The sequence below is a fragment of the Xiphias gladius genome, chromosome 20, assembly GCF_016859285.1.
Source record: "Xiphias gladius isolate SHS-SW01 ecotype Sanya breed wild chromosome 20, ASM1685928v1, whole genome shotgun sequence".
Lineage (NCBI taxonomy): Eukaryota > Metazoa > Chordata > Actinopteri > Istiophoriformes > Xiphiidae > Xiphias > Xiphias gladius.
The window spans coordinates 14075229-14101498 of record NC_053419.1 but is presented as its reverse complement, the minus strand read 5'-3'; the positions used below and the strand labels follow the sequence as shown (position 1 = coordinate 14101498).

The 26270-nt window shown below is 40.1% G+C and overlaps 1 protein-coding gene across 1 annotated transcript; it reads left to right on the top strand.

Annotated features, from left to right (window-relative positions):
* Positions 1-3183: 3183 nt before the first annotated feature.
* On the top strand, positions 3184-22747 carry tbx5a (T-box transcription factor 5a). The gene is made up of 9 exons (XM_040156693.1): positions 3184-3588; positions 4407-4579; positions 5471-5565; positions 7084-7203; positions 8291-8438; positions 15796-15948; positions 19001-19092; positions 20611-20843; positions 21684-22747. The coding sequence occupies exons 2-9, from the start codon at positions 4436-4438 to the stop codon at positions 22274-22276; spliced, it is 1578 nt and encodes a 525-aa protein (XP_040012627.1). The 5' UTR covers positions 3184-3588; positions 4407-4435; the 3' UTR covers positions 22277-22747.
* Positions 22748-26270: the final 3523 nt, after the last annotated feature.

Genomic DNA, 26270 nt, shown 5'->3' with positions numbered 1-26270 from the left:
CATTAGGCCTTCGATCAGTTTCCCCTTTCCCACTATTGAAGTCTATTCAGAGCCTCTTACTGACAGCCAGCGAGCACGGTTTGCTTTCCTATTTTGCACTTGCACGTTTTCATTTGTTATTCGTCGGCCCCCCAGACTCACGCAGACAAGTACGCTTTCTCGCTCCTAAATGAGTTTTGATACCAATCATTTAATGGCAAAAGCGGAACAATTAAAAGTGTAGAGGGCGTGTGCAGGATGGAGCGTACAGCTGATGGGCTATATAAACTCTCTGTATGAAAACTGATTTGTGGAAATCAGTTTGGATGAATCCCCAACGGGTTACAGACTTATTAGTGGAAGGTTTCAACTTTATTGTACTGACTTCTACATTAGCCTACATTGACCTTGCAGCGCAAGACTGAAGTTTTCAGTACGTGACGCACCTTGCGTGAGCCCATCTCATCTAGGCTTTTCATTTGTATTATTTGATTTCTGTTTCTATATTTTTATGTTGTTTCGCGGTGCATAGTCGAAATGTGACAGGTTATTTTTTCTTAATTTTTCCCGTATTCCTCCTTTATGGAAATGCCGTTACTCCTACGTTCCATCTACATTCATCAATATATTATTTTATATTATTGCACTGAACTACTGCTGAATTAGGTTTATCTTGGGTTTTATCATGCAATAACGCTACAAAACAAATTTGTAGCTACACCCAATAATCTTACGTGTTCAAGCACCATGGTACAATTTTTAGGTCTATATTCTAGTCATATTTGCACACTGAAAAAGAAAAAAACATTAGTGCAATACAAGTGTGTTCTGTAGCCTTGTCCAAGTTCTGCAAAGCCTACCTTACTAGTGTTGATACAGTAATGGAGAAGCATGCCATTGCATAGTTTTTCAGAGCTGTGTGTGTGTGTGTGTGTGTGTGTGTGTGTGTGTGTGTGTGTGTGTGTGTGTGTGTGTGGGAGCTTGTTTTCTATATTCGTGGAGTCCGAAAACTGGGAACCCACTATATTTGTGGGGTCCGACAGCTTTGTGGATACCAAAATGCTGGACCCGACCCCCCTGGATCCTAAATAAATGGCTTATTTAGGATTAGAATTAAATTTAGTTTAGGATTAGGGCAGGGGTTGGAGTTAGGCATTTAGTTGTGATGGTTTAGGTATGGGGAATGCCTAATGTCAATGAAGGGGTCCCAAGATTATAGTAAAACAGGGACGTGTGTGTGTGTGTGTGTGTGTGTGTGTGTGTGTGTGTGTGTGTGTGTGTGTGTGTGTGTGTGTGTGTGTGTGTGTGTGTGTGTGTGTATATACAAACACAGCACAATTGTTAAAACTTTTATGTGAGACTGATTTCAAAGTTTCTTTAGTACATCTATTTGATGAGAGACAAACAGCTCACCATATAACACAGTAAGACTTGGCTTCGGGGAAAAAAGTTATCCAGATTGTAGAATTATCCAGAGAAAAACTGAAAGTGTTAAAAACAATTTCTAGTCAGTAGTGCGCCTTTTTTTTTCCCAGGAGAAGGTTGTTGGACAAAACCTGTGACATATATAGAGGTTACATCCTCAGTATCTAAAGAGACCGTATTGTAAAAAATTAATTCTGGCATTTTCCACCCAATTTAAACAATTAAAATATATTATTTTAATTGCTGTACTTCCAGGCGTTGTTCTCAACACCAGTGATCTCTCATTGCTCTCCCTTTCAGTCCAAATAAATAAATAATAACTTCACACTCTGTGATGTCTACTCAAGAAGTGTAAATATTGACAGCCCGCTACTAGACAAACAGCTTTTGCCGTCTCTCTGTATCACACTGACTGGTGGGGAAGGTGACACTGTGGGGCGCCTTCAGAATGAGATATCAGCATAAACTGCAAATTAGACATTTTAGTGCCCAAACTGCCAAAAAAAAAAAAAAAAAAAAAAAAAAACTGTAAATCGTATGATGTCATAATGCTTCTGTCTTTCAGTGAAATCAAATATTCTGTTAATAGGTTGCTGTGTTAAGTCCGCTGTTTCCAATGATCTGCCTGTTTCGGGAGGAACAGAAGCAAAGTACAGCTATTCAGCGTCCACTAAATTACAGTTCAAGAAAAAACAGCGACCGAAGTAAAAAAAAAAACAACAAAAAAAAAACTCCGTTTTGAAAGGTAACATGTCCAACGAGCGCACCGCCAAGTCCCTATTTTTGCAGAGCAGGGTTCAGTGTGGCTCTGCCGTGACATAAGGTCGCACGCATAAGCGTCTGTGGTGGCGTATCTAACCAGGCACCCTCATTGTAAACGTGGCTCCGTACAGTTTGAGACCTTTCCGGACCAAAGATTCTGGCGGCCTTTTGCGATCCTTTTTTATGTTATAATCTGAGCTCCAGTGTCAGCCCCAGCTTTAGTTTTTTTGTTGTTTTTTTTTCCCTGTGGAGACGAATATATCCAGTTCCGATCTCTTTGGGTCTTTTTGTCCTCCTACGCTGACCTGTGTAAGGTGCCCTGTGCCTAGTTCTTTGAGAGGCAAATGACGGGATGGTACAAGGTTCCTTCATAACATTTAGAGACGACCAGCTTGAGCAAACCGGTCGTTGATTGGTGCTGTGAATTGGACAGGCAACAATGGGCAAAAACATATGGTCGATTAGTCAGTTAGGCCTAATTGTTGTCATTCCGGCGGCCATGGGCAGAGACAACATGTTTGCCTACAGCATCTGCTGCTGCTGCTGCTGCTGCTGCACCCCCTATCTAGTTTAGACTGGGTGTGATGTTTAATGAACTTTCTTCTACATTGTCGGGACAATAAAACGGTGGAGACGAAGAGACTGCGCGTAATGGCGCATGAAACGGCAAGTATCAAATTGGTTCCCTGTACCAGAGGGTTTAGAGCGGAAAAATCAGAAGACCTGGGGTGGGGACCTGGAAGGAGTTATTATTTGGGGTATAAACCACTGCTATTCCTGCACAGGCGGCTGCCCTCCCCCCCCGCCCGCCGCCCCCCTCACAGACTCACAGACACACACAGACACACACACACACACCCCTCCCGATCTAAGTGGTGGACTAGGCTTCCGCTTCGCACGGTTGGTCATTGATGCACTGTGGAGGGTTGGAGAGGGAGCGCGCGCGAGAGAGGGAGATGTAGAATTGACAAGGCAGAGACCGGGAGCGCGAGAGAGAGAGAGAGAGAGAGAGAGAGAGAGAGAGAGAGAGAGAGAGAGAGAGAGAGAGGAGGGAAGAAGGAGGTGACGGACCCGCTCCTCTGGGACTCGGCTACAGCTTACCGCTTGGTGCTGTCAGCGGCGTGGGCTCACAGAAGCGGTCTTCAGCTGTAAAATAAGGCACCGAGGAGCGCCCCGCAGCCTGCCACCGCGCTCCGCGAGGATCTCCGCGCTCGCTGCTCCGCTTGTAGGGAAATCTGGACTAGCCGCGAGAGGGGGTGGGAGCAGGACTCATGGAGGTTCCGTGCAGCTTCACCGAGCAGAACGCCAGGATTATTTGATTTGGGACGGGGCATTGCACAGTTTTAACGGCGAGGCGGGCGATTCTCTGTCGTGCCATCGCCGTGTCCAGCCTTTAGCCCTACGACGTGTTTTTGTTTTTAGGTAAGCTGATCCGGCTCTAATCTGGCTACGTGTGCTCATTGTTGTTGCAATTAATAGCGGTTGACATTGTAGTGAAGGCTGCACCGAGTTGCAGGAATCGCTGCTCTCTGCAGGAGTGACACCGTCCGAGTCTAGAGGTTGTTGTTTTTTTGTTTTGTTTTGTTTTGATTTTGTTTTTGTAGGGGGCATCAGTGTGTGTCACTTTGTTCTGGACAACGCCATGTTCCGATATAACCATGAAGCTCGTGTCTTTTGTTTTGGGAACGCGAATGGGAAAAAGTGTTTCCTAAAAGCGAGGGCTCACCTTCAATGTGCAGCATTGTTCTCCCAAAATAAGTCATTACTGGTGTAATGTTGGGGATTCTATAGACAGCGCCAAGCCATCTCATTCAAATAATATCCTTGTTAATAGCCTATAATAGACTATATTTGTGACAAGAATCTCGGTACAAGCTAATAAAACTTCAGCTTATTATTTAAACAATTTGACATATGTTCAGTTTATTGCTTTATTGCACGCTTTTACTCCGAAAGCCTTCAACTTTAAATCAAGTTGACCTGTTAATATCTTTATGCTTTCCTGATAAATGTTTTTTATTTATTTATTTATTTTAAAGCTGGTCACCCAGAGTTGTTGTTGTTGTTATTAGCGTGTAATGCGTTCAGCACACTGCACTTTCGAAATGAGAGAACTGTGTGGTCACAGACACACAGTTTACGTGTGTCTGCCTGTGTATAAGAACTTATCTTAAAACGAGCAATAATGTTAATAGGGAAGTCCAGCCCCACGCACTGACATCTGTATTTGGGTCTTTCAGCTGGGGCGGTAGCTTTCGGAGCTCCGGTCATGGCGGACCAAGAGGAGACTTTTGGCCTCCAGAACTCCCCCGGTGGCTCGGACTCGAGGGAAGTGCAAAACGAGAGTAAATCAGAGAAACACCACGGGACCTCAAACAAATCCCCGTCGTCACAGACAACGTACATCCAGCAGGTCAGTGTCAGCCGGTGCGTGGGCCTCACTCTTACTGCTTCAGGCTGCAGACCGAGGTCACACGTTCACAGCACATACATATTCGCCCGAGCAGGCTAGTACGTTGTTTCTTTGCCTATCCACAAATGTCCCATTCCGGGAGAAGAAAATGTCTGCTGATGGGATGGATCGATTTATGCTCGTTTGCAAAAAAATACACCTTTTATTGACATGTGTAACGTTTTTGGATCATTTTTATTTAGTCTGTCCTATAATAAAGTTAAACGTTGAGTATAACTGAGTTGTTCCACACAAAAAAAAAAAAAAAAAACTGACTAGAAAATTAATTCGAGAAGTTGAACATGAGAAAAGTTTGGATGCATTTTCGGTTATTTTCAGCCAGGATGTGCAGACTATGAGACTGTGTTTCTGCTCAGCTTTGCAGGAGAATCATGCTCATCGTCAGACACTAGCTGTGGCTTATTATAGCTACTGTACACTGTTGTTGGTTTAAACGTGTATGCAAAGGCCCAGAAGGTTTAAGACTGCAGAGTGACTGACTGCAGCCCGGGTCTTCGGTTGCTAAGTGGTTGCACGGGGGTTACATTGTCACTGCATATCCCTGCATTATTTATTGTTTAGACTTGAATTGAACGTAGGGGTCCTAAATTTTGTGAATGCCCCTTTTAAATTTAAAATGAATGCTCCACTTCAAACTACAGTCATTTAAAATGTCATCTTTAGCAGCAGGCTGCATGGCAGGCAACAGGCTATCCGACCACCCCAGAAGGCCTCAAAAAAAAGCATGTGAGACTAGTGCGGGGCAGCTTTGCGTAAAATGGAAGCATAGGCCCCTTTTACAACAAAGTTACGACCGCCATGCTATGGACACTGAGATGTTTTATTTTGAAGGGGATGGAGGGAATAAAAGTCTACCTGCACGAGAGGGAACTGTGGATGAAGTTTCACGAGGTGGGGACGGAGATGATCATCACCAAAGCCGGAAGGTAAAAATCCAAGTGTTCAAAATAGATTATTATTACGACTGGAAAGTACTACACACAGCAAGTGTTTATAAACCGTATATGTTATTCTTGATAAGGTTCCCCGTGAGTGTGCATGAATTTTATCTGGACCTATTTTTAAGTTAGAATATAGACCATAGGCCCGATTTGATTTTTTTTTTCTTTTCTTTTCTTTTCTTGCGTGTGGATTTGGAAATATAGACTGTGAGGAACCACAGAGAAAACACAGAGCATCTGGTGGACGCTTTAGAGCTCTGCAACACCGCGAGTGCACAGCCTACATTTTAGTCTGGGTGGCCCTTTTGGGGAAATGCAATACCATCGACCAGAACATACGAACAAACCCGTCCTGTGTGTAAACTGCTGCTGAGCCTGAGTCTGATCTGCCCACCGTTTCTTTACGTTCAGGGACAGAAACTCATTTTAGAAGCATGCGTTCTGCCATTAGCAATCTCTGTAGCTGCTGCTGTGAGTGTGTGTGTGTGTGTGTGTGTGTGTGTGTGTGTGTGTGTGTGTGTGTGTGTGTAGGTGTATGTGTGTGTGTGTGTGTGTATGTAATCGTATGCAGACACTTCCGGCCTGCAACACTTTTGCGTGCAGCATGTTACGCGGGGACTGTACATGTGTCTCGCGGTCAGCTCCGCAGTTGCCCTCCGACTGCATCCAGTCAAAGCCCCGCACGTCCCCCGAGTGTGAACTTGCAATAGGCACGATGGTCGCTGGTGTCTGCCCATCTCCACTGTGCGTGTATTGTAAATGATGGACATTTATAATTCAACACAGCTATAGCTCCCTGTGCTCTCCAGCGCGGGCAGAAGGCATTTGTTTTCTCGCAGCTGCACAAAGTCTCCATTATACCCCCGTCAGTCGTTTCACTCGTGTTTTTGGTGTGAAATGAATATTACATAGCAGCACTCCTCGTCTTCAGCCCCTTTCTTCTGCGTCGCGAGACTGCCCCGCGTTACTCACGTTATGTCTTTCTTCTGCCGCATGACAGATACCAAATATCCAAATGATTTACTAAACGGACCCTGCAAAAACCTGGCCCGCAGTGGAAAAAACGTTTTATAATGCGCAGGTCTCACTCAGACCCAACGCCCTGCCCTGGGATTAGACATTACGTTTCCAAACCAAACCCAGGCATTTATCTGACGTTTGAAACCATCCCACGTGAACTGACTGTATGTATTGTAGTTTAGTTTTAGCTTAGGTTTTAGGTTTAGTTCAGTTTAGTTTACAAGTCGGAGTCATTAAAATGCCACGAGCTTTATCCTGAAAACACTCCTTTGTTTTCATTTCTAATGGATGCGTGCACATTCTAAACGTTTGAAAACGGCCAAAAATTGGACGTGAATTCTGGTTATTTCTTCTAGAGAGCAGAAAAACCATGAAAACACACCGCAGTCTATTTCTGCTTGTGCAGCCTATGTAGCCTTCTTTTTTTCCACACTTAAACAGAAATAACATATAGCTCTATAAAGCGTCTTTTGTCCTTTACAGGCGAATGTTCCCCAGCTTCAAAGTGAAGGTCACGGGACTAAACCCCAAAACTAAATATATTCTCCTGATGGATGTTGTTCCTGCGGACGACCATCGATACAAATTCGCCGACAATAAATGGTACGTAGAAATATACAAAAAAAACCCGAATTCTCAGGAACTTTTCCTGCCAGAAACAAACTTTTCTTTAATTTTACGCGCAGGACATTTCTTAATAATGGACATCATTGTATTGGGGGTCGCAACTAGTCTCCCTGGAGTTTACTCCAACAGAAAATCTTATTTTGTTGTCCTGATGGACGAGAATCGGAAGTGAATGTAATCATTCCCAGAGGATTATGAACTGTGTGTTTTTCCTTTTTTTTTTTTTTTTTTGGTTTTTTTTTTTGTTTTTTTTTAATGGTTGCCAAGAAATGTGGTCTGCAGGGAGAAACGTTTCTGCCGGAGCTGGCTTTTTCCTAAAAGGATACCAGTCTTTAGGTGCATTCCAACAAGTCTTTTTTCTTTCACAGTGGCGCATAAACATATTTATATAGTGTCACGTCGATCTCTCTAACGTTGGTCGGGAAGGCCTTGTTTGGGTCAGCGCTTTTCACCGTGGAGATACTTAAAGAGGATAATCGCATGCCAATACTGACGATAATGACCTGTCCAAACCCTGTCCTGGAACTAATTCTCCTCTTGATCTGACAGTGTTGGAAGATAGTTTCTACCGACTCTAATCTGACCACTGACAATCCAAAACCAGCCTCTTAAAGTATTATATATAATACACGAAGGCACTGTAGGTCACTTCATCTGTTTGGATTTAAAAAAAAAAAGGCCTTAATGCATAGTTTTTAAAAAGATGTAAATATCCTGGTGCCCCAGTTTAGCTAAAGTGCGTAAACAAAAAATATTGTGCCTCATAATCAGCTGAGATTCTTTTAAACAAGCTCAGCGCTTGGTAACATTTTCCCACTAGCCCCGTTTTTCTATTTTTGGGTTTTTTTTTATCTTTTTTTAATTGTATTGTTATTTTAGAGCTCAAATGTGTAATAATGGGATAATAGCCTACAGAGAATGGAAAAATGTTCCCTAATTAACATTTCGGGCCGCGGACACGGTCCACCTCGTCCTCCCAGTGCGTTCGCGCCTGCATCCTTGATAGTTGGCATATGGCTGTCGGTCCAAGGTGTTACAGTGTGACTGTGTTGCTGTGATTCAGGTCCGTGACCGGGAAGGCAGAGCCCGCGATGCCCGGGAGGCTCTACGTTCATCCGGACTCCCCCGCCACGGGGGCGCATTGGATGAGGCAGCTCGTCTCCTTCCAGAAGCTGAAACTGACCAACAACCACCTGGATCCGTTCGGACACGTAGGTGCCTAGGCCTATGATCTATACTATTAAACCACATGCCGTATTTTTCGCACTGTTTGTTGCTAAGTGGCACTCCAGCATGCGGATTTAGCCCAAGGCCTCTCTATCACCTTTAACAAAACAAATGCTGGTTTCCACAGCTGATGACTGACTAATGATTGTTTTTCCTCGTTTCATTTCAAAACTTTTTTTTTTTAATGCATTTGTATGGAAGTCCCCCAGAAAAATAAATCAATCAATAAATCAATAAAATAAAAATTGGACAAAGTGGCGTCAAGTGTCACACAGAGCTGAATCTGAAAAAGGAAACTAAGAAATATTACAGGGAGCGTCACTGTGCAGCTGTTTCCTAAGAATGAAAACTAGACATTGAAATTATTCTTATTCTTCTTATTATTATAACTATGATTGTTATTGTTATTATAATTAATATTATCGATATTATGAATATTATTATGTAGAGAACATTTTTATTGTCTATGTTTTATTTTACATTTTAAAAAATTAAAATCAAATGTATTTGTAAAAACTCTTTGCCCACTTATAAACTACTTATTAATAACTATTGCTCCTCAGAATTTAACGATCAAATTTTTTTTTTAAACTGGAAAAAAGATTTAACTGCACCCTCCTACTTGTTTTTCTAAAAAGAGAACTAATTTTGCATGATTAGGTACCATTAAGGCGGAATGTTGTCTGTTAATTTTACTTTAAAAATTTAACAAACCAATTTCAGTCGCGCCTGCACTTCCCCAGCATCAGGTCCTATAAACTCACTGATCTCACGGAGTTTTGGTTGTGTTATAAAGTTCAGTTTATTCACTGGAGACTTTCTGAATATATACAAAGTAATATATTCAGTGCTAAAACCCAAGTACACAAGCTATTTTGTTTAGACATTTTTGCTACATTCTTGTTTTTATTTTTTCTCCTTTTTAATTTTGCATCTGTCAAACTTCCTCTATTTTTGCATGTTTTTCTGATACAAATTGGATTTTCTGTGTTTTGCAGTGGGTTTTTGAGAAAGGGGGTATCGGTTTAGATAATTTACGGACAGGAATACAGTTTATGGAGTTTCATTGAAACTATGGTTGCTGGTGTTGTAAAGAAAAAAAATGTAGTGGATTGAATTAAGTGTTTATCCTCCAAACATGCATTAAAAAATATTAACTATTTTCACATTTACTGTCATAAAAAAAATCATGGCTTTTTTAAATCTCGGAAAACTATGGGCTGACAATTTTTAGAAATCTCATAAAGGAAATCATGTTTTCTATATTGTGTTTAATTCTTTGACCATGAAATGCAAGTGAGATGAGGTAGAGGACAGAAAATGTGATTTGCTTCAAGGCCAAACCGAAATTATTTTTTAAAATCAAATGATGCTGTTTTTTTCTAAACATGATGTCTGTAAAATGAAACAGGATGGTAATTTTTCCCCACCCAAAGTTTTGTTAAAAAGCAATAGTTAAGTGCATAAATGCCTTGGCAAAGTGATTTTTTTTTTTTATGTGAACTTATATGATGCTTTGCTTTTAATAATGAACAAAAGACATAAATGAACTCTGGCCCTAATTTGAACACAGTAAAAGCAAAGTAGTACAGCAATGTTCTAATGAGTCTCCATTACTTAAAGCTGCTGTTTTGGGGGGGGGGGGGGGACCCAATTTATAATATTGATTTTAAAAGAAAAAAAAAAAAAAAAAAAAAAACATCATTTGAATTTAGACTCTTTACATCCTGCCAACGTTGTGGCAAAGTAGAATAACATGTTTGTTATATGCGTCCTGGAACCTCTCTTGTACTTTTTGTTGCTCCGGTTTATTATAGCACCCCCTAGATGCATTAAAGTTGCAGACCTCCTGGACGTCTGCTTTCCTTGGGCACTTTTAAAGCGAAAAGGAAAGAGGCAATTGCCCCCCCCTCCCACCACCTCCCTCACCCCCCTTACCAGTGAAGGCCTGCATGGTACCCATTTCCTTACTCTAACTCCTCATTATTCTGAACTCAATATATGGCCCCAGGCTTTTGTGATTCCTGTCTTACCAAAAAAACGGAAAACACAAACATCACCTACTTCATCAACATGTTTTCAAGCTACAAATGAGCCTTTTGGCAGCAAATTTTCATAAAATTTTGAGTTGATGGGCACATTGAGGCCTAATTAGATCTCTTGTTGTAGAAACGGAATAATCACACAGTTAGCTTTCTTACTAATAAGCCAAGTTGTTAAAGGAAAAAAAAACAATGATGAGGTTGGCTAAAGGCACATTAATAGCACCCCTGTTTTTAAGGACAGAAGTTAAATCATAAGAAAAAAGAAACTGAATTAAGTCAAAGTTATTAAGTGTTCTGCTAATGCTAATTCGGGGTGTAAAACTACATAGGTTCAACAGGCACGAGAAAAAAAATGTCATTAAGAGACAGCACTAAATCTTTGAATGAAAACCTAGTCTTATTTCAATGTTATAGACATTAAATATTAAATGTATTCCAGTTATCATGCCCAATGAACACAGATTAACAATTATTTTGAAAGGTACAGGTAATCTAACTAGTGTCAATTATTTTACACCCATTTGTATCATTGACTCCGGTTTGGCACTGAATCTAAAATGAGACAGCTTTCAAATATTCACAGTTAACAAAGCAATAAGTGCATATGTATTATTAAACACACACACACACACACACACACACACACACACACACACACACACACACACACACACACACACACCAGAAGCCACCATCTATCCACATGGCACCTATAGTGATTCTTGCCTTGCCAAAGCCCAGCTGGTGAAATGAAAGTGGAGCTCAGTCGGAATGTGAGCTAAAGTGCATTTTTGATTGGTTGCAGTGGTTCCTGGCTCGCCCTCTTTTCTGCTGGGAGACAGCACCATGGGATTCATAAATGAAATGCTGGTGGCTGGCCAGAAATCTACTCCATCAGCTTGTTGGTCCAGCTGGTTGAAATAACTTGTAGATGATTTATAATTACTAGCGGTGAGACAGGAGACCAAAACATAATGCTGATGTAGACTGGAACGGTTCAAGACAGGCCTAAAGCACACGTTTTCCTCGAGAAATATCCAATAATTAGACACACACCAGTGGACTGAGCAGGGCCGAGCTCACAGCTCAGGACTGTTGTGTAGGAAACATGAGAAGCTAAGCGCCAGTGGGCCTGAATGTGCACAGGGTTAATCGTGCAAACTTTGGTTTTTTGTTGTTGTTGTTGTTGTTTTGTGTTTTTTCTTAGATTCAAAATAATCATATTTCAGCAGGTTGAAATGCAACACACTCTTCTAAAAATGATTTCCATATACAACTTATTTACAGTATTTGCAATAGCAAATACTTTTTGTAAGAAACAAAAGAAAAATTATGCAGATTACATTATTTTTAAGTGACATTAATATAGTTTTGAATGGTTTGTTTTGTTTGTTTTTTCCACTTGATTGCATGTTTTTTTTTTTTTTTTGATATTTTTTATCAATTGAAGGCAGAATGTGGGTTGACATGGGCAACACTATATGTATCTCTTGGATGTATCTCTGCATAACACAACACAACACAACAACACAATAGCATGTTTCAATGACATAAAGTATGTAATGGATTAGATCATATAGGCTAATGTAGTATATAGGCAGTTTTTGCCATTTTTTTGCATATTGATCATATAGTAGTCTTAAGGTAAAGATCAGTTTCTCCATACAGTTGATTTCACTGACAATTGTCGTCTAGTTGAGGGTAATGTGGTTTGAATATGGTTTTATGGTGAAAAATGGTTTCATTTGCCATTTCAAACATGCATATTAATAACACTACAGTGTTGTGGAAAGTAACTAAATACATTTACTCAACTACTGTACTTAAGTACAATTTTGAGCTATTTGTACTTGAGTATTTCCATTTTATGCCACTTTATACTTTTTACTCTACTGCATTATATAGGTAAATATTGAACTTTTTAACTCACTACATTTATTGGACATCTATAGTGGCTGTAGTAGTTACTTTGCGCTTTGCAATTTACAAAACAGGTGATCAGCTTATAAAATACGATGTGTTGCTCTCAGTTAAACTACCCAAAAGCGTGTAAATGAGTTTCATAATATAATATAATATATAATATATATAATATATGTAATGTAATATAATACTCTAAGCAGGACATTGTGCCTAATGAGTACTTACTTGAGTCTTACTTTTGATAGTTAACTCAATACGTGTGTACCTCCTACATAAATAATACTTCTACCGCAGAACTTATACTTGTAATGAAGTATCTTTCTGAATAGTTCTTAAACCACTACAGTAAAACTGTGGTTTCATTGTTATGGATTTAAGTAAGCAAACTGGTGTTGCTTTCTTGAATCCCTAAAAATCATTTGTTTTTGTCTCTGGTTTCATACCAAGCTGCAGTCTTTGCTTTGATCTCCCTCTCAACTCCAAGAATATTCCTCAGTGTTATTCATCTCCCCCCTCACTTTGCTCCTGCACTCGTCTCCCTGTCTTCCCACACATGTTTTGGCCAGGAGGGTGGAGTGTGAGGATCGCACTGTTTATATTTGAATGGCAGTGTGCGATGAGCAATAGATGATGGTGTACAAAGCCTGGTAATCCCGAGGCTCGGGAAAACTCTCTGATGTGGTGGAACTTGAAAGCAAAGGGCAGCGGCACGAGACCCAAAGTGATCCCTCACTATCATTAAATGCTATCATCCAGAGACTGGAGGGGGGGGGCAGAGATACTGAGACCCAGGCAGGGCAGCGGCTGGGCCAGGGAGACGAAGCGTGTGCTGTGGCCCCAGTGGGTGGTCTACAGCTACACCCCTACCCCCACAACCTTCCTACTAACACACATACTGGACTTTGGGAACCCTAAGTGAGTGGACCATTCTTTTTTCCAGGGTGAAATGTACACTTAGAAATTTCCATGCGACTTCTAATGTGTCTCAGTGGACGACGTTTTTAACTTCTAAAACCATGAGGTGTGGTAAATGATGTTTGCATTGATGGGCTTGTTGTGGTTTGTCCTGATCTCTGTGCTGACCTCAAATAAGCCAGCAATGAATGCATCCCTGGGAAAATGTTTTGTTTTAACCTACTTTTTCTCTGCACTGTGTTCAGAAAGTTTTGAAAAGCTCTTTCATAGAAAGTTAAAGCCCCTTTTATGAATCCACACAGAGTGGAAGTGCTGCCTGATAGTTGGGACATGTGGTTAACAATAGTTTTTATTTGCACGGTGTCACAACTTTACAACACAGGAACCAATACACTCCCACACTTAAATATTAAAATGAAGACAGATTTTCCTGCACTACAGCAGCGAGATTTCATTTTTCTCAGCCTAGGTCTCTGTTTTTGAATTCTCAACTCAGATCCAAGTATGCAAGCCCTAAAACCCTTTCCTGCAAATAGTTTCATTTATGTTAGAATGTAAAATTTGAAAACGCTGTTGTTGATTTTTTTGTTTTTTTTAACGTTTTTTTTTTTTTTCCCCGTCTGCAAGCCACCCACTCTTCAACAGCCTGCTTATCTAACCAACTAAGTGATACTCTCAACAAATCCTGACTGGTGTTTTCTGCACAGAGTCAGAAACTTCCATTAAATCATCTTACACCGTCAAGGTGCAAGGCAGGGCGTTGAAACACATTTTTTTACCCAGTTTTTCTGCCCATTACAAAAACCTCTTGCACCAGGAAATGAGCTCAAGTTCAACTGGAAATTATTAATGAATAACTATAGTATCATCTGTATAGGCCTCCATGGTTCACTTGGCTCTAAGAAAGAACTTGGGGTTATTTCTGTAATACTACAGGATGCCCCCATAGGTACTGGAGGTCAGGGAGATCTCTTGTTTCTTCTCATGCTGGCGGTGAAAGGCAGGTACAAAAACAACCTTTGAGATAACAGATAAGAGGAATGCCTATGGGACAGAGAGGTGGGGGTAGCTGGGTATTAAAAAGGAGGGGGGAATTTAGAAGAGCTGAAGAGAAAAAAACCCAGTTTTTTAATCTTAAATGTAAGTGGATCTGGTGGAAAATAAATACCATTAGATTTCCTAGAGGCTGATGACCATGACCCCCTGTTCCGTCAAAACAATTAGACTTAAGACCCACGGATGAGAGGGCCTCAAAAGAGAAGTTCAAGGCTCAAGTTCAGCTGTGTGGACCGCGTCTTAATGTCGCCAAGCTAGCCACTGGTAGTAGTCATCACTTAGCGCAGACTAGGTTGGTCAGGTTAGAGGGGCAACAACAGAGAGGACATGCTTATGTCAGTCTAATAATCTTCTGGGATTGCTCATCTACTCCGAATGACGGTTACCATGGGAACAGTACTGTAGTAATTGTAATATAGGGAACGACTCCTCTGCACAAAGTTTGATTTCAGTTTTCAGGCTTAAATAGAACTAGTCAGACCTTTTATTTCTTTTAAATGGGCAGAAAGGTTCATATGAGTGGGCCCTCTACAAAAACAGAATAACAATGCACTTGGCCCAATTTTATTTGAACTATTTATGAAACAATAAAACTTTAATTAGTGCAATAAAACTTTTACCTTTGGTCAAAAAAAAGTATAGTTATGCAGTGTTTGTCTAAAAAAAGTTCATCCTAATTTGATTTACTGAGGTTCCGTGAGATTAATGGATTACATTACCTTAACCCAAATAAACTGCCAGGCCCCTTTTTTCCTCGTTTTTGGCCTCGAGTGCCCGAAATTCATGCAAAAATTATGCCAAAAAAATTTCTCACTCTTCTGCAATGAATGACTCACCTCCTCGTATCTTTGTGAAGCATGTCATCACCATGCTCATCCACGTCTTGTACATGTTCTCATTTTCATTTGGGCACTTGTTGGAGCGGAGAAGGAACTGGGACTGAGAACTGAGACTTACCGCAAGAGGTTGGGCATTCTTGGCTTCTAGTTTTTTTTTTTTGCACCAGCGTCTCTGGATCTCAAATGCCACGGTAGAGGAAGCGGTAGGGCACAACACGTGAGCAACTGGTGCCACCAAACCGACAAAGCAACCGGAGAGAGTTGTGATGCATGTTGCCAAAACACGGATTTGAGGAGAGAAATAAGGGTTTTTACAATTACATTCTTAAACTACTCCAAAACCTTGTCAAAGCAACTGGGCTCCCACCTTTTATTTATTTATTTATTACACACAGAAAAAGTAGGTGTGTGTGTGTGTGTGTGGCTCAATCTGTCACTGCTGCAAGTTTTATTTTTAGAAAAGTCTTGTTTTGTTTTTTTGTTTTTTGTTTTTTAAACAAAGTTGGTTGTGATAATATGCAAGCAAGTCTCTATCGCTAAGTTCCCCGTTTTCTTTATTGCAGATCATCTTAAATTCGATGCACAAGTATCAGCCGAGGATCCACATCGTGAAGGCGGATGAAAATAACGGCTTTGGCTCCAAGAACACGGCCTTCTGCACCCACGTCTTCCCCGAGACGGCCTTCATTGCGGTTACATCCTATCAGAACCATAAGGTAAGCCCCGTCGTGGGCTACTCTTTGACATGTTTTGCTTTTTACTGCAGTCTGTGGTATTCTAAATGGGCTAATTTAGATACACGGCGGATTTAATGAGGCGACTTCGCTTTAACAGTGTTTCAAATAAGCCAAAGGAAAACGCAGCAGAAATACAAAAAGGACCATGCATTGCATTTTTTTTTTTTCTTTTTCAAACAACAACATCAAAATACGCAACAGTGTCACTCACCACAAGAGTGAATTTGAACTCTGCGCGTTTTTCCACGGACCTGCTGACGGCACACTGGATTTGCTGGCTGCCGGAGATTAAAATCAAGCCACGGTCCCTCTGCGAGGGGAAAAGTAAAGCCCTGTCACTGTCAGATGAAAATCTCTGATATCACACTGAGTCACTGACAGACGAGGGGAGGCTGCAGATACCGGACCAGACGACGTCTGACCTTAAGAGACTTTTTCCCAAAGTTACAGGCCCACAGCGCTTTGTAGTAACCGGTAGTCCTCTGGCGAATAATGTTGTTGTTATCATTATTATTATTATTATTATGACTATTATTATTATGACTACTAGTGATCTAAATAAATAGTTCGTTACGCAGCCTGGCTTATTTATCTCTGCTACTTCATAAACACTTGGAAATAGTTTGTGCCAATTATTTGGTTAAAACGTGTTGTGTTTAGTCAATTTCACAGTGGCAGGAAAATCAGCAGAGGTTATATTCACTTGATTACTACTAATTTATCTACTTCATTTATCATATAGCCCTTTGCGTGTTGGTGACAGTGCTATATATAGATATATATAGATAGATATATATAGATATAGATATAAATTTATAGATATATCTATATATCTGTATATATGAGAGAGAGAGAGAGAGAATCTTTTTAACAATGTTAACATCTTTATTTTTGTTTTTTGTTGTTTTGTGTCCTTAGTTTCTTGCAGTCAGTTGACGTTGTAATTATAGTAAATAAAAATTTGTCACGCTGTTACTTCTTATTCGACTGTGTAAAAACTGAAATTTTCCTTTTATCCTGAATTTTTCCCTTTTTTTTATCCACTGAACAATTTAGAAAAATGCTATCCTGTAATCACATTACATCGAAGATAAATGTAGACTTATCTGTGATATTTAGCCTCACAGTTGTTTAGCACTTTAGAAATAAAACTCAGTATTTACTCTGTCCAAACTTTTCTCGGGGGCGGGATCTCAGGATTACAGATGTCCGTAAACAGCGTCTGTTTAACATCATTTAACCATGTAGGCCTATGCTGTGTGTTTCTAGTTTGGGGAATCTGGGAGAAAGGGGCGAAAGCTCATAATGTCCCCGCAGCCAATCCGACGTCTCCGCGCTTCTGGGAACAGGAAGCGCAAATGACCGGCGTTCTGTAGAAACCATTCATTATTTTCAAACATGTTATTGGGGCCTGAGATCGTAACCCCGGGCTAATTATTGGGGCTTTCCAGACCTGCAGGAAAAAAAAAACCCATGCATTTCTGATTTCCAGGCGCGTTACCACAACTGTCTAATCAAACAGTCAAACATCTGCTGAACCAATATGTGCTGCAGGCGTGTGTCCAATTCACCTGTTGGAGTCTGAGCTAATGAAAATGGTCAAAGTCTCTAGTGTCACGTCTTTTCTCTAGCAGCGGTAATTAAAACATTTTTTCCAAACTGTGTTTTCTGAAGTAATATTTTGCCTTCAGAATTTTTGTCAAACTGAAAAGATGACCACAGGTCAACAGCTCTATGGCTTATATTCAAGTTATATTTAATAAATCTTCTTTTAAGTATTTCACTTCTTTAAGCTAAAATAGCACAATGCATCTGGAAATATGTTTATATAGGCCTCAGTTATTTTAATGAGCATAGTTTGGCCACAGTCTACAAAAACTGTGCAGTCTTTGAAGTTCTGAATGATTTTGGCCCAATTGTCTTGAGTCTACTCCTAGATTATTTTGTACCGGTATTCATAATCTCTGCTCTGATTATTTCCATCCTCTGAGCCCAGTCAGTAGGAGAACCTATGTGTTTTGCAAAATCGATTTCTCTTTCTGTAAACTGAACCCAGGCTCTATCACTCTGGAATGGGTAATTACATGTCTAGATGTATTTCTTCTTGGAGCACTTGCAAAGGGTAAAGAGAGTGCAACAGGACTCTGAACTTTTTATTCCAAACTTTTAGAAAAGACTGAACAATATGCAAATGCTCTGCCAGGCTGCGTGTATTAACGAGAAGCTAGCAAAGTGTCACTTGAGAGATTTTACAAGGTTCGGTGAGTGTGTGTGCCAGCGTGCAGACAAACCTCCAGTCTTGTCAGAAAGCTGGCAGTACGCAAGAGCTGAGAACTAATTACCTGCCAGAAACCACTGCTCATGAGAGGGATATCCCTGGATTGTGTGTAACCTCTTTGGGATTCACTTACTGTTTTGGGGTGGCTCTCCAAACAAATTCTGCACATTTGTTGTTTTATACTGACAAAGACATTTTTACCAAAACATAAAGTCATATAATAAATCACTTTATTTGTTTCTGTCAAGCATGCGCCAACTATCTGCTAAGCCAGAGACCATCAAATGTAACATTATAAATTATGCAATGAAAATATGTCTTATTGAGAAATGTTTTTATTGAATTGTTTAGCTTAGGATCCCTAAAAGCATCTTAGGTTTCTGGAAATGTGATATCTGTTATTTTATTCTCTTGTGTGACTTGTAAGCAGTTAGAGGCATCCAAAAAAACTTCAAGACTCGGCTGCACAAAAACATGTTTTAATAGAGTCATCATATCAAGCTTTCCTCAGGCTCAAGGGGACTTGTCTAATGTGAGAGTCTAGTATAGACTGAAATGTTGCATTTATATAGCTGCTATTTTTTTTTGGACAAAAATATTGATGCGAGTGTGTGTTCATTTTTAGCGGGGTCATACAACCTTTTTAAAATACTCAAATAGCTGAAGATCTTGTAATGAAGTAGCACAAGTAGCACAATAAATGGTATTTAATTTACAGTATATGTTACTAGTCAAGTGTGTTTGCTTTTTCAGATAACCCAGTTGAAGATTGAGAACAACCCATTTGCAAAAGGTTTTCGTGGAAGTGATGACATGGAACTGCACCGGATGTCCAGAATGCAAAGGTAGCTACAGAAAGTTTTTAAAACGTTCATTTTGGAGCACGTGAATATCTATATTGTATCAGTAAACTATTTCTTTAATCGATCTTGGGTTCGGATACATGGAAATGATGACCCAAACTCAGTGATGTCAAATGAGTAGATAATTAGGTAGGGATTACGGACATCCTGGTCACACTGTCACTTAACAAGCCCCACTTTAATCCTTCAATCACCCCAGTGCAAGCCAGTTATGAGTGTTATTTTCAGTGATGTAAGTGTAGTTCTTGATCTTCGGCCAGGTTTCATGCTGAAGACTTTTATGGCTGATCTGGCAGAACCTCTGAAACACAACTGCAACATCTCCCTTCCACACAGCTCTTTCTACCAGGATGTTCCAACTGCTTGTGTCTGCTGCATGCACATTTGTGCACATGTGCGTGTGTTTGTGCGTGCGTGTGTGCGCGTGCGTGTGTGTGTGTGTGCGCGTGCTGAACTGGTTATATCGCTTGGTCCGGCAGCCAAGGCAGTACACGACCACATTGCTCTCTCTCTGTTATTCAGTCCAGATGAGGGATGGAGTCCATACTGCGTGGAAAACACTTTTTCAAAGGACAAAATCTGGTTTTGAACCTCACAGCCCACCCACTCCCCCTTTGGGCAGCCAATACAGACGTTGTGTGTATTCAAATGTAGAAATCCCAATTCATGCAAAACTGTAAAAGCTGCTTGGCGTGTCCACAAGGTGCGAAAATTCTGCTTCCTTCCCATAACCTTCATTCTGAGACACAGAACAAAGGGCTTTATAATTAAGCGTTTCAGATTAATGTCACGATTTATGCCGCTGAGAAAAATCCCTGGACAGTGCTTAGATTTCCGTACTTTCAAGTAGTTTTTAAAAATTGCATGCTTGATTGTGTCAGACACACATTAAGTTACTTCAAGTAGGTGCGTGCCACAAGATAATTCGACATTTTAAGTGAAATGCAATTCACCTATCAAAACTTGCAAATATATAGGGCTTGGTGAGAGTCCAAACCACACTATCAATCTTACATGCCATTGTTCAGTCCTGCCAAGTACAGTAAGCTATGCACGTCTGCTCTTGGTTACATCTTGAAGGGAGAGCTTATTGCAAAACCAGGTCACTGTTTCAACTGAAGCGATCCCTGAAATCAAAGAACCAAAAGTAGCAAAATGATCTCTTGACGGATCCTGTGGATTAATAGGAGTGAAATACACACTGGCACTTTCACTAGAAAGGGTTTTCCCCGGAGGAGTGTCTCACTGTGTGTCCCAAGTCTGTGTGATTCACCCATGGTGAACATGGTTGTCTCAGAGAACGCATTTTAGAACTCTAGGAATTGTACAGGATTAAACTGCTAATTTTGTTGTTTTTGAATTTCACGGCTCATTGCATGTTCAAGCTTTGATTTGCACTATAATAGAACATAATATGCAATAACATTTCAAGTCAGTTCCAACTAATTACTAACAACTGTCACTGTGTGTTTGTGCATGTGTGTGTCTGTCTGTACATAGCACCAAGGAGTATCCAGTGGTGCCTCGCAGCACAGTGCGACAGAGAGTGGGCTCCAGCCAGAGCCCTTTCAGCGGGGAGGTCCAGGGCATGGGCACCCCGAGCACCCTGAGCTCCCAGTACTCCCAGTGTGAGAACGGGGTCACAAGCACCTCACAGGACATGTTGCCTCAGTCAGGCTCTTACCCCCTGCCACATGAGCACAGCCAGGAGTACCACTGCATCAAGAGGAAAGGTAGGAGATTCTATGCTGAAGGGTTGAGATCAAACCGTGATGGCACGTGAAGGATTTTGCTTAATATGGGAGACGCTGATGCATCAAGATGACAGATTGAGACTTTACAGCCATCAGTATCCATATCTACTGCTGTTAATGCCCTTGAATAATGCTATTATTAAGCTGTCCTCTAATCAGGTACATGCACTGAGTGATAGACAAAGAAAAAAATACTGTTATTTGGCCAATAAAGACCCATAAATCAGTGTCATATGTGTTTTTAAAATTTTAGAATTACCATCTTTATATATGGACACGCTATGTATGAATATTTGTTATAAATAATGTAGAATATTACCACTTTCATTCAGATTTTAGACAAAATTGTGCTATGTGTATATTTATTTATATTTAAAATTAATTAAAATTTACATCTGTGGTTTCTTGCCTGAAAGGTTTGTGTATGTTACCACATACTAATACTATGTTTTCTTACAAGTCAAATACAAAAAAATACTGTAATAAACCAGCATAGACAAAGTATATAACACATAGTATGTGCATAAAAGGGACAATAATCATCCATGCAAAATATTCTAAAACATTGCGTGCTTATATACAAAGCATGTAAATGTATATTTTATAACGTATAATTTCTTTTTATAATAGGCATTTATTTAGTAGTAAAATAGTTGAAATTAATAGTTTGCTTGTGTGTTAATACACAAAATGAAAAGAGTGTTGCATTATTCCGAAAAGGCTTGTCAAAGTTAGTCACATGGAGTGACTGTACATTTTTTACTTTACGTAACTGAAAGATGACAATCGGGTGCCACTGTTCTGTCATTCTACCTGCAGTGGAGGATGACTGTCACTCAGGTGAGCATGGCTATAAGAAGGCCTACCTGGAGAGCTCGTCCAGCGAGGAGGACCATTACTACCGTCCTGTTGGTTACGCGCAGAGCCTCGGCCTGGCTGGTGGGCCCTACCGCAGTGAATCCAGTCAGCGGCAGGCCTGTATGTATGCTAGCGCATCACAGGGCACTGAGCCTGTTCCCAGTTTGGAGGACATCAGCTGCAACACTTGGGCCAGCGTCTCACCCTATGGGAGTTGCTCTGTCACCACCATGCAGCCAATGGAGCGGCTGCCCTACCAGCACTTCTCCGCTCACTTCACCTCAGGGTCTCTGGTGTCCAGACTTGGCGGGGTTGGTGGCCACGCCTCACCGCAGCTGGGTGACGGCCACCACACAGCCATGTACCAGAGCTCCATGACCCACCAGACTCTGGGCCGCCAGTGCAGTCCTGGGGCTGGGATCCAGTCGCCAACAGCCAGCCTACAGGGAAACGAGTACCTCTACACACACGGCATCCCACGTACATTATCGCCACACCAGTACCACACTGTACATAGTGTCAGCATCATGCCAGAGTGGAACGAGAACAGCTAAAAGAGCTTTTTCCCTCTCAACAGTTGAAAATATTAAAAGGAAAAAACAAAAAAGGACCAAAATAAGGCAGGGTTTAGATGAATTTATATTTATATTTTTTAGAGATGCTGTTCATCTTAATGAGATCAGTGTTGGGTCGCTGACAGCAGTGGATATTTGTGAGATGGTGTTGACTAGAAGAGCGAGCATCTTATCACTTAACTTGTTGTGATAGCATCTGCACTTATAAGAAAATAACATAAACGGAGCAAAGAGGAGCTGGACCAGGACTTGCGAAAGACTGCTCAAGTGCATACAAAGAGAACACAGTGGAAATGCAGACACTGATCAGAAGAAGAAAAATGCTTCTGGCGCCTTGCCTGGTTGATTGTGTCTTTGTGAAGTGGTGTTTTTTTGGATGTCAGTGTTTCAGAGACAAGGGAATATGTTTTCATCATTTTTTTTAGTACAAAACTCTTCTTTTGTACTCATGTCCCGAATTTGTGTTTTTAAAAAAAAAAAAAAAAAAAAAAAAAAGGACATCTTGTGTCACATTAGCCTGAGTTCTCATTTTCTTTTAAGTTTTTGTAGTTATCAACTTACTTTGTAGTAAAATTGTTATAAGTTTAAAAAAAATGAATAAGCAAATGGGAGCTTTTGTTATGGCTCTTCGGTGAATTTTCTCGCTCTTAAAACTGTTAGAAGGGTTATTTGGTTTCCTGCTGCTGGGTAGATTTACATGCATGTCAAAACTTAATCCTAATGCAATAAAACAGAAACACGACAGAAGTGAAACGCAGGACAGCACTTCAATTAAATAATTTATTCATGCACATATTCTTCAGGTAGACGCCCTTCTTCAAGATGCAAAATGGCAACACTGTTACTACCAAGTATATAAGATAATGAAGTAGACAGTGACAATTAACATAACATTAAAGAGTAGAGTAAAAACTGGCTTTTTAACCTGGACCTTATTTTCCCACTTATTACCTTCATGATCAGTTTGCAGGGTGCACTGGACTCCAATGTAGTCCAGTCAAGCAATGATAATGCAGCCACACTCTAATTTTACCTGCCTACATCCAACTTTCCTATTAACCTTCAGGCATATTCATACGAATATAATGAAACCCACTTACAAAATTGATTTTGGAAAAATTGCTGCAGTTTATTTTCAGTTGATCTGATATAGATACATACAGATTGTTGTTGGGTGTTTACATTCCAGCAAGTAAAAAAATACGACACTTTAAAGTTGTAGCAACAAATTATCTTGTTCCTCAAATAAGGAAGACCTGGTAGAAGTGAAGTGGGAAGTATGTAAGTAATCATAAGAAAAACCAAATGAACAGTGAGAACTTAAAGCTTTACTATCAGTGTTCAATATCCCTATCCACTAGCCAATATTTTATATTAACAATTAATCAAATTACTGATGTATATATGAGTTAATCAGACCTCAAGTCATCAGGTGGCCTGAAACATAACACCAATTTATTGTAAATGTTTCTCTGTCTGCTGAATTTGTAAATAAGCAGTGGGTTGCTCACCCGTTACAATTTTATAAGGTGATAATATGTCAGGCTGTGGGTTTGTCACCTTGTTGTGGAGTTCCTCTGCCTCCAACTGGCCAAAATAACATTGATTGCGGCTTTAAATCTCATAATTATTCAATTCAATCACAGCTAAATGATGACTAGCAGTTAGACAATAATGGGACTGTCATTATGGTGGAAGGGCATCATGTGTTGATCACTGTTAGAATTTGACTTTGGTTTCAGTGGGTAGTACTGAGAACAGCGCTCCCTGCAGACTGAGGGTGTGTTGGCTCCACAGCACAGGGACTGATGAAATGCTGATGTTAACTGGAGAAATGAGGATAATAATGCCTGCATTTAAAATGACTCTCTTGAAGAAATGGGTCAACAATTTAAATCTGTCCCTTTGGTTTACTGATTTATTTACAGGTTGTTTCCGCTTTTGATGTAACTGGCTGTTTGCCATTAATAAAGAGGGCATGCAAAAATATATGAAATCTGCCATTTCATACTGCTCTTGGTCTGGTTTTCTTATCCGCAAACAAAACAACTTAATTAAACTAAAGTCATCATACAGCAGGAAAAAGTAATAGTATAAATGTGCAAATATTCCAGTTGGCACCAAAATAAAACGTGTCATGACTTTTTACAAATTGTTATGTTGCAAGCGCAATGAACACGTGGTTTTAACTCTAAATGTAACACTGAGGGGAAAAAAACTGTGTTTATTATTTATTTGGATTGATGCCTATAACACACTTCATGTGCTTGACAGTAACCATCGGTATTGTGGGGAAATGGCCTTTTCTCTGGATCGTCCAGATCTTATTTTGATATGTAGAGAGGAACTACACCATTGTCAGTATGACATTGAACTTTCAGATAGTTTGACAATGGTTTTTACATCTAAAACACCATAAATATTTTGCCCTCTTTCTGACATAACAGTCCTGCAATTTTGGAGGGAGATTTTTTTTCTCTTTGTGTAAGCTCTGATTGTATGTTTCATGCAGTCATTCGTATTGTATCCAGTGAATGTGTGTGCTCTCATATTTTAAGTATTAAAATCCTCAAAATGGCACTTCTCTGACAATCAAACTAAATCAACATGTAAAGTAGCAGTTGGAAACCACATAGAATGTAAATTTGAAGACGCAAACTAAATTTACTTTATACACTTTAAAAAGCAAAGGTCAGTTTCACCATACAAATGAGTTTATGTTCTAGATATGTTTTTCCATGTGGACAAAGGCTAATTTTTAAATGCTAGTAGTCAATAGAATGATATTTGTCAATAGTATTTATTTTTCAACTATGTAAATCAACCTGCTTCTGCATGTATCAAAGATAGAAGGTCCAATTTCTTTTTTTTATAGCCTGTTTTTTATGATTGTTTATAGGATTTTCTAATCATACTTATATAGAAAACAGGAGATTACTAGAAAACTGTCAAAAAGTCTCAAAATAAGACTGAAACACATGAATAACTTTGTAAATAAATATGTACATAACAGAATACCTGCAATAAATTTAAAAACATTAACACATTGTTCTTTTTTCTGTTTTTTCTGATTTTTTTTTTTCTTTTTCCCCCAGATAGTGTATTTCTGCTATCAAAAGGTTGTTTAATTATTTTGGCAGACTCAGAGTTCCTCTCTTCTGTTGGCATGTCCAGACTGAGCTTCACTGGCATTTCACTGACCCTCCTGTTAGCTCTGCTGCAACTGTGTGGGTGAAGACAAATTATATCTTTATCAGTCTTATAGATACATGGAGTGTGGCAACCTCACATAATTTTCAGTATATCTCCACCAACCTACCAACCTCCACCAAAATAACAGCAGGGCCTTTAAAAATGTACAGACTGTATCTGTAAACCAACCATTTGCCTGGGACAGACGTGATATGGTTAAATGCAGTTGTTGGCAGCAAGTAATTACACTCTAGCACCTTTACCCCATAGATAATCCACAGGATTAAATGTCTGCAGTCTGGACAAACCCCCTACCCTGTACGCCGGTTTCATCTGTGTGTGTGTGTGTGTGTGTGTGTGTGTGTGTGTGTGTGTGTGTGTGTGTGTGTGTATGTGTGTGTGTGTGTATTGTGTGTGTGTGTGTGTGTGTGTGTGTGTGTGTATTAGTGTGTGTGTATTAGTGTGTGTGTTAGTGTGTTAAACCCAATGGTAGAGTAAATACCACTACCGCTGCACTCAGTTTTGAATCATATATTTCTGGCCTAATACTGATTAGTGATGCCACTGCTTTTGATAGCTGATGGAAAACACCTTCTGTGACGTCACTGACTGAGGTGTGACCCCTTGAGGTACAAATTAAAAATCGCTTTTCTCATTCGAATCGTTTTGTTCAGTTCATTTCAAAGAGTCATGGTCACTGACTGCATCTTTCACTCACTTTCAGCTAAGTGATCAAATCATCTTTCAAACGCACCTCAGTATTTATATCAGTGAGTTGATG